Source organism: Nannobrachium achirus, assembly GCF_963921795.1.
Source record: "Nannobrachium achirus genome assembly, chromosome: 9".
NCBI lineage: Eukaryota > Metazoa > Chordata > Actinopteri > Myctophiformes > Myctophidae > Nannobrachium > Nannobrachium achirus.
In genome coordinates, this window is record NC_137818.1 from 7907827 (window position 1) to 7920906 (window position 13080).

The window sequence follows — 13080 nt, forward strand, 5'->3', positions numbered from 1 at the left end:
ATTCGGTAATAATTATTCGGCTGTAAAATCAAACCGAACCGAAACCGAATATGCGTTTTTTGGCACTATTCGGCCGAAAATATTCAGCGCCGAATATTCGGTCACATTTCTAGATTCCACATTACATTTTACCTGACAGGTGGGTCAGTATGATACAACAGTACGTCCTCCCGGTGGGGGCTCCTCACTGGCAGGTGAGTCAGTAGGATACAATAATCAGTGACAACACACAATTGGCAAAACAACTAAAATGGGGAGAAAAGGGGGGTAATAAATCATAAATCCCACCCAGTTGGAGAGAGTGTTAGATGTGACTGACCCCCAGAATAATCATATCTTAAAGCTATACTGTGTAAGTTGCTCAACTGGTGGTCTGTAGCAGTATAGCAAACCGCGGTCGCGTTTGCTTTTTTCGTCCGTTTTTCGCTCGCGGACCGGGCCGAGACGCTTTCAATGAGGTCTCCCGTGTCCTTCTACGAGCAGCGGTTGGGGAGTTACATGCTAGACTCCTCCAGTGTAAACACTGCAGTGTACTTCCTGAAGGCGTGTTTCCTAAACCCACCAGAGAGCCCGGCAGTGTATGTTCTGCGCTGTGATTGGCCGGCAGTGTATAACCCTCGCTGTGATTGGCCGGTAGTGTGATGACGCAATTTTTCCCGCGAAAACCGGTCCCGGGCAGGGATCATAGAAAACATATAAAGAGAAGGCTTTAGAAGCTGAAAATAACGGAGTGGGGGTTCTAAAACTTTAGCGATTTAACAGCTAGGACCATTTTAAGATTTGTTTTATAAAAAAAGTTACATGGTATAACTTTAACTTGGGTCGTCACAAGCTAATATGTTTGGGAACCACTGGTATAGTCCACATTGCTTAGCAGAGTTCAGTGCAATGCATGTCAAGTGATGAAAATGAAGGCTATAGGGTCATTAATGGGAGCCCAACTAAAACGTTACTAAAAGGTTACTTTTTTAAAATGAAGTAACTAGTAACGGTAACTAGTTAATGGTTTTCAGTAAGTTGTAACTGATCATGTGTTTTTTACTCACCAAGTGTGCTTTTAGAATATTTTTCAAACGAAAGCTTTTGTTGCAAACTGTACAAGTAAATGGCTTTTCCCCTGTGTGAGTTCTCATGTGTTCTTTTAGATTACCCACTTGACTAAAGCCTCTGTCACAAACTGTACAAGTCAATCTTTTCGCTGTATGCGTCTTCCTGTGCGTCCTCGCATTATCCTTATCATCAAACAGCTTGTCACAGACTCCACTACTATAGTTTTTCTTCACAGTTTCTGTCGATGATTTCAGGTCCTGTGACAGATTGTTGCTCGTATACGAGCTATATCCTTCCACGTGTTGTGTTTTGTATGCGTTGGCCTCCCAATCATCATCATCATCACCACTGTCTTCAGTGATGTCAGGTGCAGAAAAGGAGCTGGAGGGAGGAGACAGGAGCTGGTCATCACTAGTTGGTTGTGATGTTCCACAGTTCTCTACATCAGCTTGTGTTTTCATGTGTTCAGTTGAGGTGCTGGCTACAGGCTCTGTGTCTCTGTTTTCACCATCATCACCTTCACTTTTCACTGATAGTAATGTCAGGATTGGCCCATCAATCTCTTCTGGTCTTTGAAGTAGCTCTTCCTGCTCCACTTTGATGTGTGGAGGCTCTGGTTCCTCCTGGACCAGACTGGATCTCCTCTCCTCTTCAGGGGAAACCTCTTCTTTACACACAGGGAGGTGCAGGAGGTCTAGGAAAAAAGATACAGTGAGAGACCGGTAAAGGTTTGAACTTTACATTTTGTTCATGCAGTGTTTCCTCTGTTTAATGAAAAGCTAGTGGACACACATCCACTTCAGTGCCCAGATTGTAGTTCTCAACAAAGGAAAATAAAGTATGCACATTGGTTTAAAAAACAGCACTGTTTTTATTGCTCTCTCAATTTCCTGATGAAGACGTGACTGATCGAAACATTGAGGAAACGGATTAAAACATTTTTTGACTGAACCATAGTTCATGGTACATTCTGATAGATCCAGGGGTCCATCCATCGATGATCTTTTCACCCATAGTACCAGCTCACTTTCAACTCTGGTGAGCACCCCACAAGGAAAAGAATAAAAACATCTAGAGGAACATATACTGTTTTCTTTTTTGTAAATGCAACAAATGTTATTTTTGCTGTCTGTAAATTGAGTGCCAATGACTTCCGTAAAAGGACTTATTTGGGATGCTCCTGTTGGGCAGGATGTCTAACTGTACCTGTGCCGTGCTGCATCTCATATGTGACTAATGTACTTGTGATGTTGTTCATTGTGACTAAAGCTTAAAATGTAATTTATACAGCATGTTATTTAGACAGATGCTTAAATAGTAAATTGTAAAGAGATTGAAACTTACTGAGATCTATGTGGTCTTCAGGTTCCTGTTTAAGGTGGTCTTCAGGTTGCTGATTAAGGTGGTCTTCAGGTTCCTGTTTAATAGAAACAGTCCTGGCTGGAGAACTCATCTTCACATGCAGACTGGACTCCACACACTGGTCTGTGATGAAGGAATATAATTGAAACACCTTAAAAACCTTAATGTTTAAGGATTAAAACAATAAGGACTTTGATTTGACACAAATTCAGTTTCTTTAAAGCAGGGTAAGTGAGTTTCTTTTGTTAAAATAAGTGTAAAATAGCTCAAATGTTCAAATAGCACTCATTGCTATAGATATTTGTTCAGTAACAGGAGTTCTATTTCATCCCTTCTGACCAAATCGCTTCTTTAAGCGGAGGCCAACCTCCACAGCATTCGCTGTCCCGCATGTGGAGGATTATGTGAGGGAGCTGCAGGCCTGCTGGAGAGATTCCAAGGCCTGCTCCTGTCTGCTCGAGTCTCGGTTTGGACTGCATGCCAGGGATTGAACCCGACATTGTGGCCCTTATTGTTTCCCCTGATGAGGTGGTGCGCCGGGACACAAGATGTCCTCGCCCACAGTGTAGACTGACTGACCTCCTACTCATCCTGCTGGCAATGCGGGAGCATGTGCCTGCAGGATCGGCAACTCCCACTCACACCTCCTGTTTGCCCTCTCCACATCGCTGCAGGAAGGTAATGCAAGCGCAGCCACTGACACAGCCACAGACTCCATCACCTACTGTGATGCGTCTCTGGAGGCGTTTGGACTAATGACACGGGAACTTGGGAGGATGATGTCCATCCTTGTCCAGGCCAGACACCAGGTCTGGCTCTCCCAGTCTAAGCTCAGTGAGAAGTCCAGGAAAACACTTTGCGGTCTCCCGCATGCTAACTGGGCATGCTAACTTCTGTTGCGGCTGTTGTGCCGCTAGGCCTGCTCTCGCTGTGCCTCCTGCAGAGGTGGCTGAACAGCTTCCATCTAGATGCGGCGCGACACAGACAGAGAAGAATGTGTTCCTCCTCGTCCTGGTTTCATGGAGAGACAGGGCCTACATCTCGAGTGGTGTCCCTATGGGGTCCATCCCGTCCCGCAGGGAGGTTGTTACCACCGACGCCTGCCCGTTGGGCTGGGGTGGAGTGTGGCCGGGCAGGACGACTCGTGGACAATGGTTCCGAGGCCGACCGCACAAACCACATCAACGTGCTGGAGTTGAAAGCGGTGCACTTGGCCCTGATGCCGTACCTCAGGGACAAACATTCGGTTAGACAATACCTCGACCGTTTACCACCAGGGCGGGACCAAGTCCACACAACTGCTGCAGGTTTCCATGGACCTCCTGCAGTGTTCCTCTGCCACGGCGGCGCTAATAAGGGCCGTGCCCTTTCTAAACAGCGCCTGTCGCAATGGGTAGTCAATACTATCACCCACGCCTATCAGGTAAGGAACCGGCATAAACCACCCGGTGTGCACTGTCACTAAACCAGGAGCGTCTCTACCTCCTGGGCTGCCCTGAGGGGGGTACCCCTTGAGGAGATATGTGCCGCCGCCTCGTGGACCTCACTAGGCACCTTCTCAAGGTTCTACCGAGTGAAAGTTGCCACACTTAGTCGATTAAGACTCAAGGGCTAGTAAACAGTGCAATATATTTGCTCCGATTATGCTCTCGCAAACCATTTTCTGGTGCTCGCCGACAAAATCCCCCAACATACACATTCATGGTCTAACTTTGTTCTGATGTGGGGGAGGGAATACAACAATATATATATATAATATATATATATAATATATATATATATATATATATATGTATTTTTTTTTTACACAGAATTTCCTTGTCACAGTGTCAGATATATTTGTGAGAATTTGAATCTCTTCTTTTCCCGGTGGGCAACACCATAGTATGATGAAACATAAATGTATCTTTTGAAAGGGAGGAATATGTCTGGAATAACCTAACAGGTATGAGCACATTTACAACAGAGTCATAAAGACAACTTCATCCAGAGGGAAATGGACTTTGTCTACAAATGAAGCATGTGTCTTCATATTTATCTCATTTAGTATGCTGATGATAAAGATAATTAAAGGGCCACTTCACCTCTGGGACAACCCTATCTTATTTTATTGTTGTTTGGGACACGATCAACACAAGTTATTTTTTGTGTTCAATCTGTGTTTTGAGATATTTTAGTATTCAGCATGTACTAGTGATGCATTTTGCATCATCCAGTGATGCGTTTTGCATCATATGATGCAAAATGCAAAAATAACTCAGGATTGTGTTGATCGTGTCCCAAACAACAATAAAATAAGATAGGGTTGTCCCAGAGGTGAAGTGGCCCTTTAATGGTCACACATCTACAGTAGCTATGTGACTGGCTAGTCTATTGTTACAGTGATATCCAAGGGTTAGGGTTAGGGTTAGGGTTAACCTCCGTGGACTCACTCCACGGAGGTTAAGCTTATGGTGAGGGTTAGAGTCGGGTGTCAAAAAGATGAACGTAGTAACAGCGGCACGCTCCCGCGCGCCACATGTTTCCAACGCAGTGACGCAGACAGTACAGAGTGCAACCGGTCCGGCACCGAGGAGAGGAGAACAGATGGAGAATTCCCTTTATCGCGATTTTACTCAAGTCAAAAATCATCCACACAAGTAGACTATGTCTATAATAAATAGCCTACCTTGTGTCAGTTAAGTTATATATCACCACCGGCCAGTCAAAGGATACAATTTGAAATGCAAGTGAGACTGAACTGGCTGAATGAAAAACACACGCCACGTCACCTCCCTCTCGAATGAGGTGATTAATCAATATTATACCAACGCGATTTACCCACTGGATTTAATATTGCTGTCTTATTAAAAAATACAATGCCTTAGATGGCGTCTTATGTAACAGCTATCCATCGAGCCGAGGCTCACGTTACAGCAGGCAATTGTGTTGGGAACGCTTGTGGGCTCTGGTGTGTTTGTGTGTGTAGGCCTACTCATACATGCATACATGTGACTATTAGGGATGTGCGCGTGTATTCGGTTATCCGACTAAACGGTTGTGGTCAGTGGTCGCGCTGACCTGCAGTGAGTGTGCATGGCACTGCACGCAGCCACACACCAAGCAGGCTGTCCGCTGCGTGAGTAAATTAATGGCAATTAAGCGACGTGTAATATCTTAAAGGGCCTACACCATGCTTTTAAAACTATATTTTTTGTATAAATATATGCTCAAAATTGAGTCTTAGACAGGTTTTAACCCTCAACAAACACTCTGACCATTCTTTTTGTTTGTTCTAGCTCTACTATAATGAGGCTCTCCAGCTGCAATACCAAAATGGCCTCTGTTTGCTCAGGGGCGCATCTAGTGGGGTTTTTCCAGAAAAAAAAAGTTTTTTGAAAAAAAAAAAGTTTTTTGAAAAAAAAAAAAGTTTTTTGAAAAAAGTTTTGAAAAAAAAAGTTTTTTGAAAAAAAGGTTTTTGAAAAAAAAAAGGTTTTTGAAAAAAAGGTTTTTGAAAAAAAAAAGTTTTTTGAAAAAAAAAAAGTTTTTTGAAAAAAAAAGTTTTGAAAAAAAAAAAAAGTTTTGAAAAAAAAAATCTTTTGAAAAAAATTTGTTTTTGACTGAAAAAAAGGTTTTTTCAAAAACCTTTTTTTCAATAGGATTTTTCAAAGTTCCAATAGGATTTTATTGGAACTGTAGGATTTCTGATAGAAAAATCCTTTAGAAAATCCCATTAAGAATCCTATAAGAATCCTTTACAGTTTTGGAACAGATCCTATTGGATATTAATAATCCTATAAGAAAAAAATCCAATAGGATAGAAAAATCCTTTAGAAAATCCCATTAAGAATCCTATAAGAATCCTTTACAGTTTTGGAACAGATCCTATTGGATATTTTCTTATAGGATAATAATCCTATAAGAAAAAATCCAATAGGATTTGTGTAGGGGAAATCCTATTGGATCCTATAAAATGTCAAATAGGACCAAAAACCAATCCTTACTAACAGGAGCTGTGGCGCAGAGGATCAGGGCAGGATTAAAGCACGGGAGGTCGTAAGTTCGAATCTCACTCAAGATGTCAATGATAATGTCAAATCTAATACTGTATGTCTTAACACTGATAGCCTGATAAATCAGTCAGCACAACACCACCCCATGTTGGTAGGTGGCAGCCAGGCAAGGCACCTATCCTATAAGAAAATATCCAATAGGATATGTTCCAAAACTGTAAAGGATTCTTAATGGGATTTTCTAAAGGATTATTATCCTATAAGAAAATATCCAATAGGATCTGTTCCAAAACTGTAAAGGATTCTTATAGGATTCTTAATGGGATTTTCTAAAGGATTTTATAATACTATAAGAAGATATCCTATAGGATTTTCTAAAGGATTTTTCTATCGGAATCCTAAAGGATTTTCTATAGGATTTTTCTATCGGAATCCTAAAGGATTTTTTGACTAGGGCCTCCTCGTCCTGGTTTCATGGAGAGACAGGGCCTACATCTCGAGTGGTGTCCCTATGGGGTCCATCCCGTCCCGCAGGGAGGTTGTTACCACCGACGCCTGCCCGTTGGGCTGGGGTGGAGTGTGGCCGTGCAGGACGACTCGTGGACAATGGTTCCGAGGCCGACCGCACAAACCACATCAACGTGCTGGAGTTGAAAGCGGTGCACTTGGCCCTGATGCCGTACCTCAGGGACAAACATTCGGTTAGACAATACCTCGACCGTTTACCACCAGGGCGGGACCAAGTCCACACAACTGCTGCAGGTTTCCATGGACCTCCTGCAGTGTTCCTCTGCCACGGCGGCGCTAATAAGGGCCGTGCCCTTTCTAAACAGCGCCTGTCGCAATGGGTAGTCAATACTATCACCCACGCCTATCAGGTAAGGAACCGGCATAAACCACCCGGTGTGCACTGTCACTAAACCAGGAGCGTCTCTACCTCCTGGGCTGCCCTGAGGGGGGTACCCCTTGAGGAGATATGTGCCGCCGCCTCGTGGACCTCACTAGGCACCTTCTCAAGGTTCTACCGAGTGAAAGTTGCCACACTTAGTCGATTAAGACTCAAGGGCTAGTAAACAGTGCAATATATTTGCTCCGATTATGCTCTCGCAAACCATTTTCTGGTGCTCGCCGACAAAATCCCCCAAGATACACATTCATGGTCTAACTTTGTTCTGATGTGGGGGAGGGAATACAACAATATATATATATAATATATATATATAATATATATATATATATATATATATATATATGTATTTTTTTTTTACACAGAATTTCCTTGTCACAGTGTCAGATATATTTGTGAGAATTTGAATCTCTTCTTTTCCCGGTGGGCAACACCATAGTATGATGAAACATAAATGTATCTTTTGAAAGGGAGGAATATGTCTGGAATAACCTAACAGGTATGAGCACATTTACAACAGAGTCATAAAGACAACTTCATCCAGAGGGAAATGGACTTTGTCTACAAATGAAGCATGTGTCTTCATATTTATCTCATTTAGTATGCTGATGATAAAGATAATTAAAGGGCCACTTCACCTCTGGGACAACCCTATCTTATTTTATTGTTGTTTGGGACACGATCAACACAAGTTATTTTTTGTGTTCAATCTGTGTTTTGAGATATTTTAGTATTCAGCATGTACTAGTGATGCATTTTGCATCATCCAGTGATGCGTTTTGCATCATATGATGCAAAATGCAAAAATAACTCAGGATTGTGTTGATCGTGTCCCAAACAACAATAAAATAAGATAGGGTTGTCCCAGAGTTGCCTGACTGCTAGCGTCCGACATCTCAACACCACACTACGTGGGGGGAGAGAGTCTGACATTCCGGGCAGACAATCCATTTCGGCGGGGGGGGGCTAAAGCCTATTGACGTCACACACACACACACACACACATACACACACACACACGCTCGACGGCGACGTGGCGTGACATTGCAAAAATACGTTATTTCTCATAACATATTATATGTCTGCATGTTTACGTTAGTGCAAAATGGTATTAAAACGTGAAGAAACGGCACTATTTCATAGTTTATTAAAATAATACGAGTCAAGTCTGACTCCGCCATGACAGTTTTCACGGACCAATCAGAGTCCACTAGACTCTCACGTGGGCAGAGGACACCAATCAGAGTCCACGAGTGAGTCTTACGTGAGCTCAAGAGCTCTGTTTGGAGGGGGCTGGGACCGGAGCAGCCACACACGTGCCCCAAGCATACAACCCTGATTGGCCCATTCAATGCGCCCGCTCTTCGGGCGCCTTCGAAATAGATTAAAATGTGTGCAGCTTCAGTCCACACTACAAACCACCCACCAGCAGGGGGGGGGGTGATGTGCGGACTGAAGTGTCAGGCTAGTCCCAGAGGTGAAGTGGCCCTTTAATGGTCACACATCTACAGTAGCTATGTGACTGGCTAGTCTATTGTTACAGTGATATCCAAGGGTTAGGGTTAGGGTTAGGGTTAACCTCCGTGGACTCACTCCACGGAGGTTAAGCTTATGGTGAGGGTTAGAGTCGGGTGTCAAAAAGATGAACGTAGTAACAGCGGCACGCTCCCGCGCGCCACATGTTTCCAACGCAGTGACGCAGACAGTACAGAGTGCAACCCGTCCGGCACCGAGGAGAGGAGAACAGATGGAGAATTCCCTTTATCGCGATTTTACTCAAGTCAAAAATCATCCACACAAGTAGACTATGTCTATAATAAATAGCCTACCTTGTGTCAGTTAAGTTATATATCACCACCGGCCAGTCAAAGGATACAATTTGAAATGCAAGTGAGACTGAACTGGCTGAATGAAAAACACACGCCACGTCACCTCCCTCTCGAATGAGGTGATTAATCAATATTATACCAACGCGATTTACCCACTGGATTTAATATTGCTGTCTTATTAAAAAATACAATGCCTTAGATGGCGTCTTATGTAACAGCTATCCATCGAGCCGAGGCTCACGTTACAGCAGGCAATTGTGTTGGGAACGCTTGTGGGCTCTGGTGTGTTTGTGTGTGTAGGCCTACTCATACATGCATACATGTGACTATTAGGGATGTGCGCGTGTATTCGGTTATCCGACTAAACGGTTGTGGTCAGTGGTCGCGCTGACCTGCAGTGAGTGTGCATGGCACTGCACGCAGCCACACACCAAGCAGGCTGTCCGCTGCGTGAGTAAATTAATGGCAATTAAGCGACGTGTATCTTAAAGGGCCTACACCATGCTTTTAAAACTATATTTTTTGTATAAATATATGCTCAAAATTGAGTCTTAGACAGGTTTTAACCCTCAACAAACACTCTGACCATTCTTTTTGTTTGTTCTAGCTCTACTATAATGAGGCTCTCCAGCTGCAATACCAAAACGGCCTCTGTTTGCTCAGGGGCGCATCTAGTGGGGTTTTTCCAGAAAAAAAAAGTTTTTTGAAAAAAAAAAAGTTTTTTGAAAAAAAAAAAAGTTTTTTGAAAAAAGTTTTGAAAAAAAAAGTTTTTTGAAAAAAAGGTTTTTGAAAAAAAAAAAGGTTTTTGAAAAAAAAAAGTTTTTTGAAAAAAAAAAAGTTTTTTGAAAAAAAAAAAGTTTTTTGAAAAAAAAAGTTTTGAAAAAAAAAAAAAGTTTTGAAAAAAAAAAATCTTTTGAAAAAAATTTGTTTTTGACTGAAAAAAAAAAACGGGAATCCGTGTGACGTCACACGGATCAACTCTCAGAACAGCACTGTTCTGAGAACCCGTGGAAAGCTTTTCATCTCTGTCTTCCCAAAACCAGAGAAAGACACAATGTACAGAAATAGGACTTTGTGAGGATAGAAGGTGCCAGTGGGACCCCAAAAAAAGGTTTTAAAATAGAAAAAGTGAAAATTCATGGTGTAGGTCCTTTAAAGATACTGGATGTGAATCACTCGTTACCTCGAGTAGGATAGCCTGCACGCTGCATCTGTGATCCGGTCCATGAATTAATCCATATTTTGGGGTGAGAACAAGCCAAGGAGAATGCTTAATCATACATTGGCTGAGAATGGAATACCATTATGTAACTTTGAAGAGAACAGAGCTGTTGCTCAGTTAGTATAGCGACCCCAGTCAGACAGACATCAGCTGTTGTAGCGACCAAGCTGAGACTGATGCGCTAATTATTGATCTGACCTAGATTCACGCAATGAATTCATTTGAGCAAGATTTCAATATTATATAACATTTTAAAAGGCTTTTATATACTCTTGATACTTTGCCCTAATAGATCGAAGTGCTCAGTTTTGGCTATTTTCTGTGTGAAATTACAATAAAAAAAAATAACAATTTATTTTCGAATAGTCGAATATTCGTTTTCAAAATTGTCGTGTACACGTCAGTGAAATTAGTCGCTAGGAACATCCCTAGTGACTATGCGAGCCTTCATGCATTTGTTCAGGGATAATCTCACAAATCACTTCTAACGCTACGGTTTCTACTAAAAGTACAAAATGCATGAAATGACAGATTTCTGGCCATTGATGCCATCGACGCCACTGGAATAATTTTGAACGTCCCATCACTAGGGCTGTAACAGAACGTTCGGAGGTTCAAAAGTTCATTCAAACTAATCTGAGTGCTCATTTAACAAATGTGCGAGTATGAACGCTAATTAGAAGTTAAGTATCGCCACTGCGCACATATTAAAACCTGTTAACAGTCGAAGGCCCACCCTTGGGGCTTTGGACCGTATGTTGACCAACATTTTTTATTAGCCGCAAATTGCAACACTAGATTTCTTTTTTTTTAATCGGATGAATCTAGGGTTGCAATACCTCCCATAGGCAGCCAATGTATCAAAACAGTTTTTTGCTATCTGATTGTATTAAACAACGTCGTCAAATTCACCAATATTGGGCCTGTATGGAAAGCTTGACGTATCCTCTTTCTATCTGCAAAGTGTTTGTTTCATAAAAACCCAGCGTAGACATGTTATTAGTTATATCTGTCAATAAATCCGAGCAGACATGTTTTTTTTTCTAAGTGTTGAACTTCGGAAGCGATTGTCTTCAATAACGCAATGTCCCGCTGCCTCATGTATTAAGCTATGTGACATTTACCAGCTGGTACACAGGACCGCTGAGTGACTTCCCACGAGCGCTTCCAAACTCCAGCACTTTGAAAAAATAATTACCTGAACTGAATTTCTTGAAAGAAAGTAGCTCATAACATGTCTCTACGGTGGATTTTTATGAAACAAACACTTTGCAGATAGAAAGAGGATACTCCAAGCTTTCCATACAGGCCCAATATTGGTGAGTTTGACATCATTTAATAAAATCAGATAGCAAAAAACTGTTTTGATGCATTGGCTGCCTATGGGAGGTATTGCAACCCTAGATCGGATTAAAAAAAATCAAACCTCGGTTCGAAGTGGAGCGGTGAATCTGAGCAGCTATACCGTGTGTGTGTGTGTGTGTGTGTGTGTGCGTGTGCTGCAGAACAGCGCCCCTCCTTTAACTTGTGTGTTGTGTGTGGCCACTCAAGGTATTGCCAGGCTACAGACACGGCCAGCCAGCCAGCCACATACATACATACATACATACCCACGGCACCCGCTTCGACTGGTATCTTCGCATTCAACCGGACTTTATCACCCTTTTTCAGACGTTTGAACGCAGATAGTATCCACAGTGTATCCACGGAGGAGTATCTACTTTGAAGTACGCATGCGCCGATATCTCTCGCCTTGAATATTATTCCCCTCAGGGGAATCGAACCCAAACCGTGGGTTTATTGCATCCGTGCTCTACTGACTGAGCTAATGAACGGATGATGTGACTCCTTTTTTGTGCATTTATCTATGACGTGGATAGTGGGGTAGACGTGCAGTGGGGTAGACTTTGATAGTGAGGGACTGAATATTTACTATTCTGTCCATAACGGCACATAACTCGGTAACGCGGCTGAGTGGGATTGTGCGGCGTTCCCACCGCTCGTCGCGGCAACTCGGCGAACCTTTTCAAATCCGAGCAGACATGTTTTTTTTTCTAAGTGTTGAACTTCGGAAGCGATTGTCTTCAATAACGCAATGTCCCGCTGCCTCATGTATTAAGCTATGTGACATTTACCAGCTGGTACACAGGACCGCTGAGTGACTTCCCACGAGCGCTTCCAAACTCCAGCACTTTGAAAAAATAATTACCTGAACTGAATTTCTTGAAAGAAAGTAGCTCATAACATGTCTCTACGGTGGATTTTTATGAAACAAACACTTTGCAGATAGAAAGAGGATACTCCAAGCTTTCCATACAGGCCCAATATTGGTGAGTTTGACATCATTTAATAAAATCAGATAGCAAAAAACTGTTTTGATGCATTGGCTGCCTATGGGAGGTATTGCAACCCTAGATCGGATTAAAAAAAATCAAACCTCGGTTCGAAGTGGAGCGGTGAATCTGAGCAGCTATACCGTGTGTGTGTGTGTGTGTGTGTGTGTGCGTGTGCTGCAGAACAGCGCCCCTCCTTTAACTTGTGTGTTGTGTGTGGCCACTCAAGGTATTGCCAGGCTACAGACACGGCCAGCCAGCCAGCCACATACATACATACATACATACATACCCACGGCACCCGCTTCGACTGGTATCTTCGCATTCAACCGGACTTTATCACCCTTTTTCAGACGTTTGAACGCAGATAGTATCCACAGTGTAT

General features: G+C 42.7%; 1 protein-coding gene across 1 annotated transcript in view; it reads right to left on the reverse strand.

The window, feature by feature from the left end:
- The window catches only part of LOC308291829 (uncharacterized protein), a gene marked incomplete at both ends in the record, with an annotated part of 40204 nt that overhangs the window by 1190 nt on the left and 25934 nt on the right, over window positions 1-13080 (reverse strand). The window contains 2 exons of the mRNA XM_080733961.1: window positions 1568-1744; window positions 2395-2535. Coding sequence (XP_080590087.1) covers window positions 1568-1744; window positions 2395-2535 — 318 coding nt within the window. The remainder of the gene's footprint in view (window positions 1-1567; window positions 1745-2394; window positions 2536-13080) is intronic.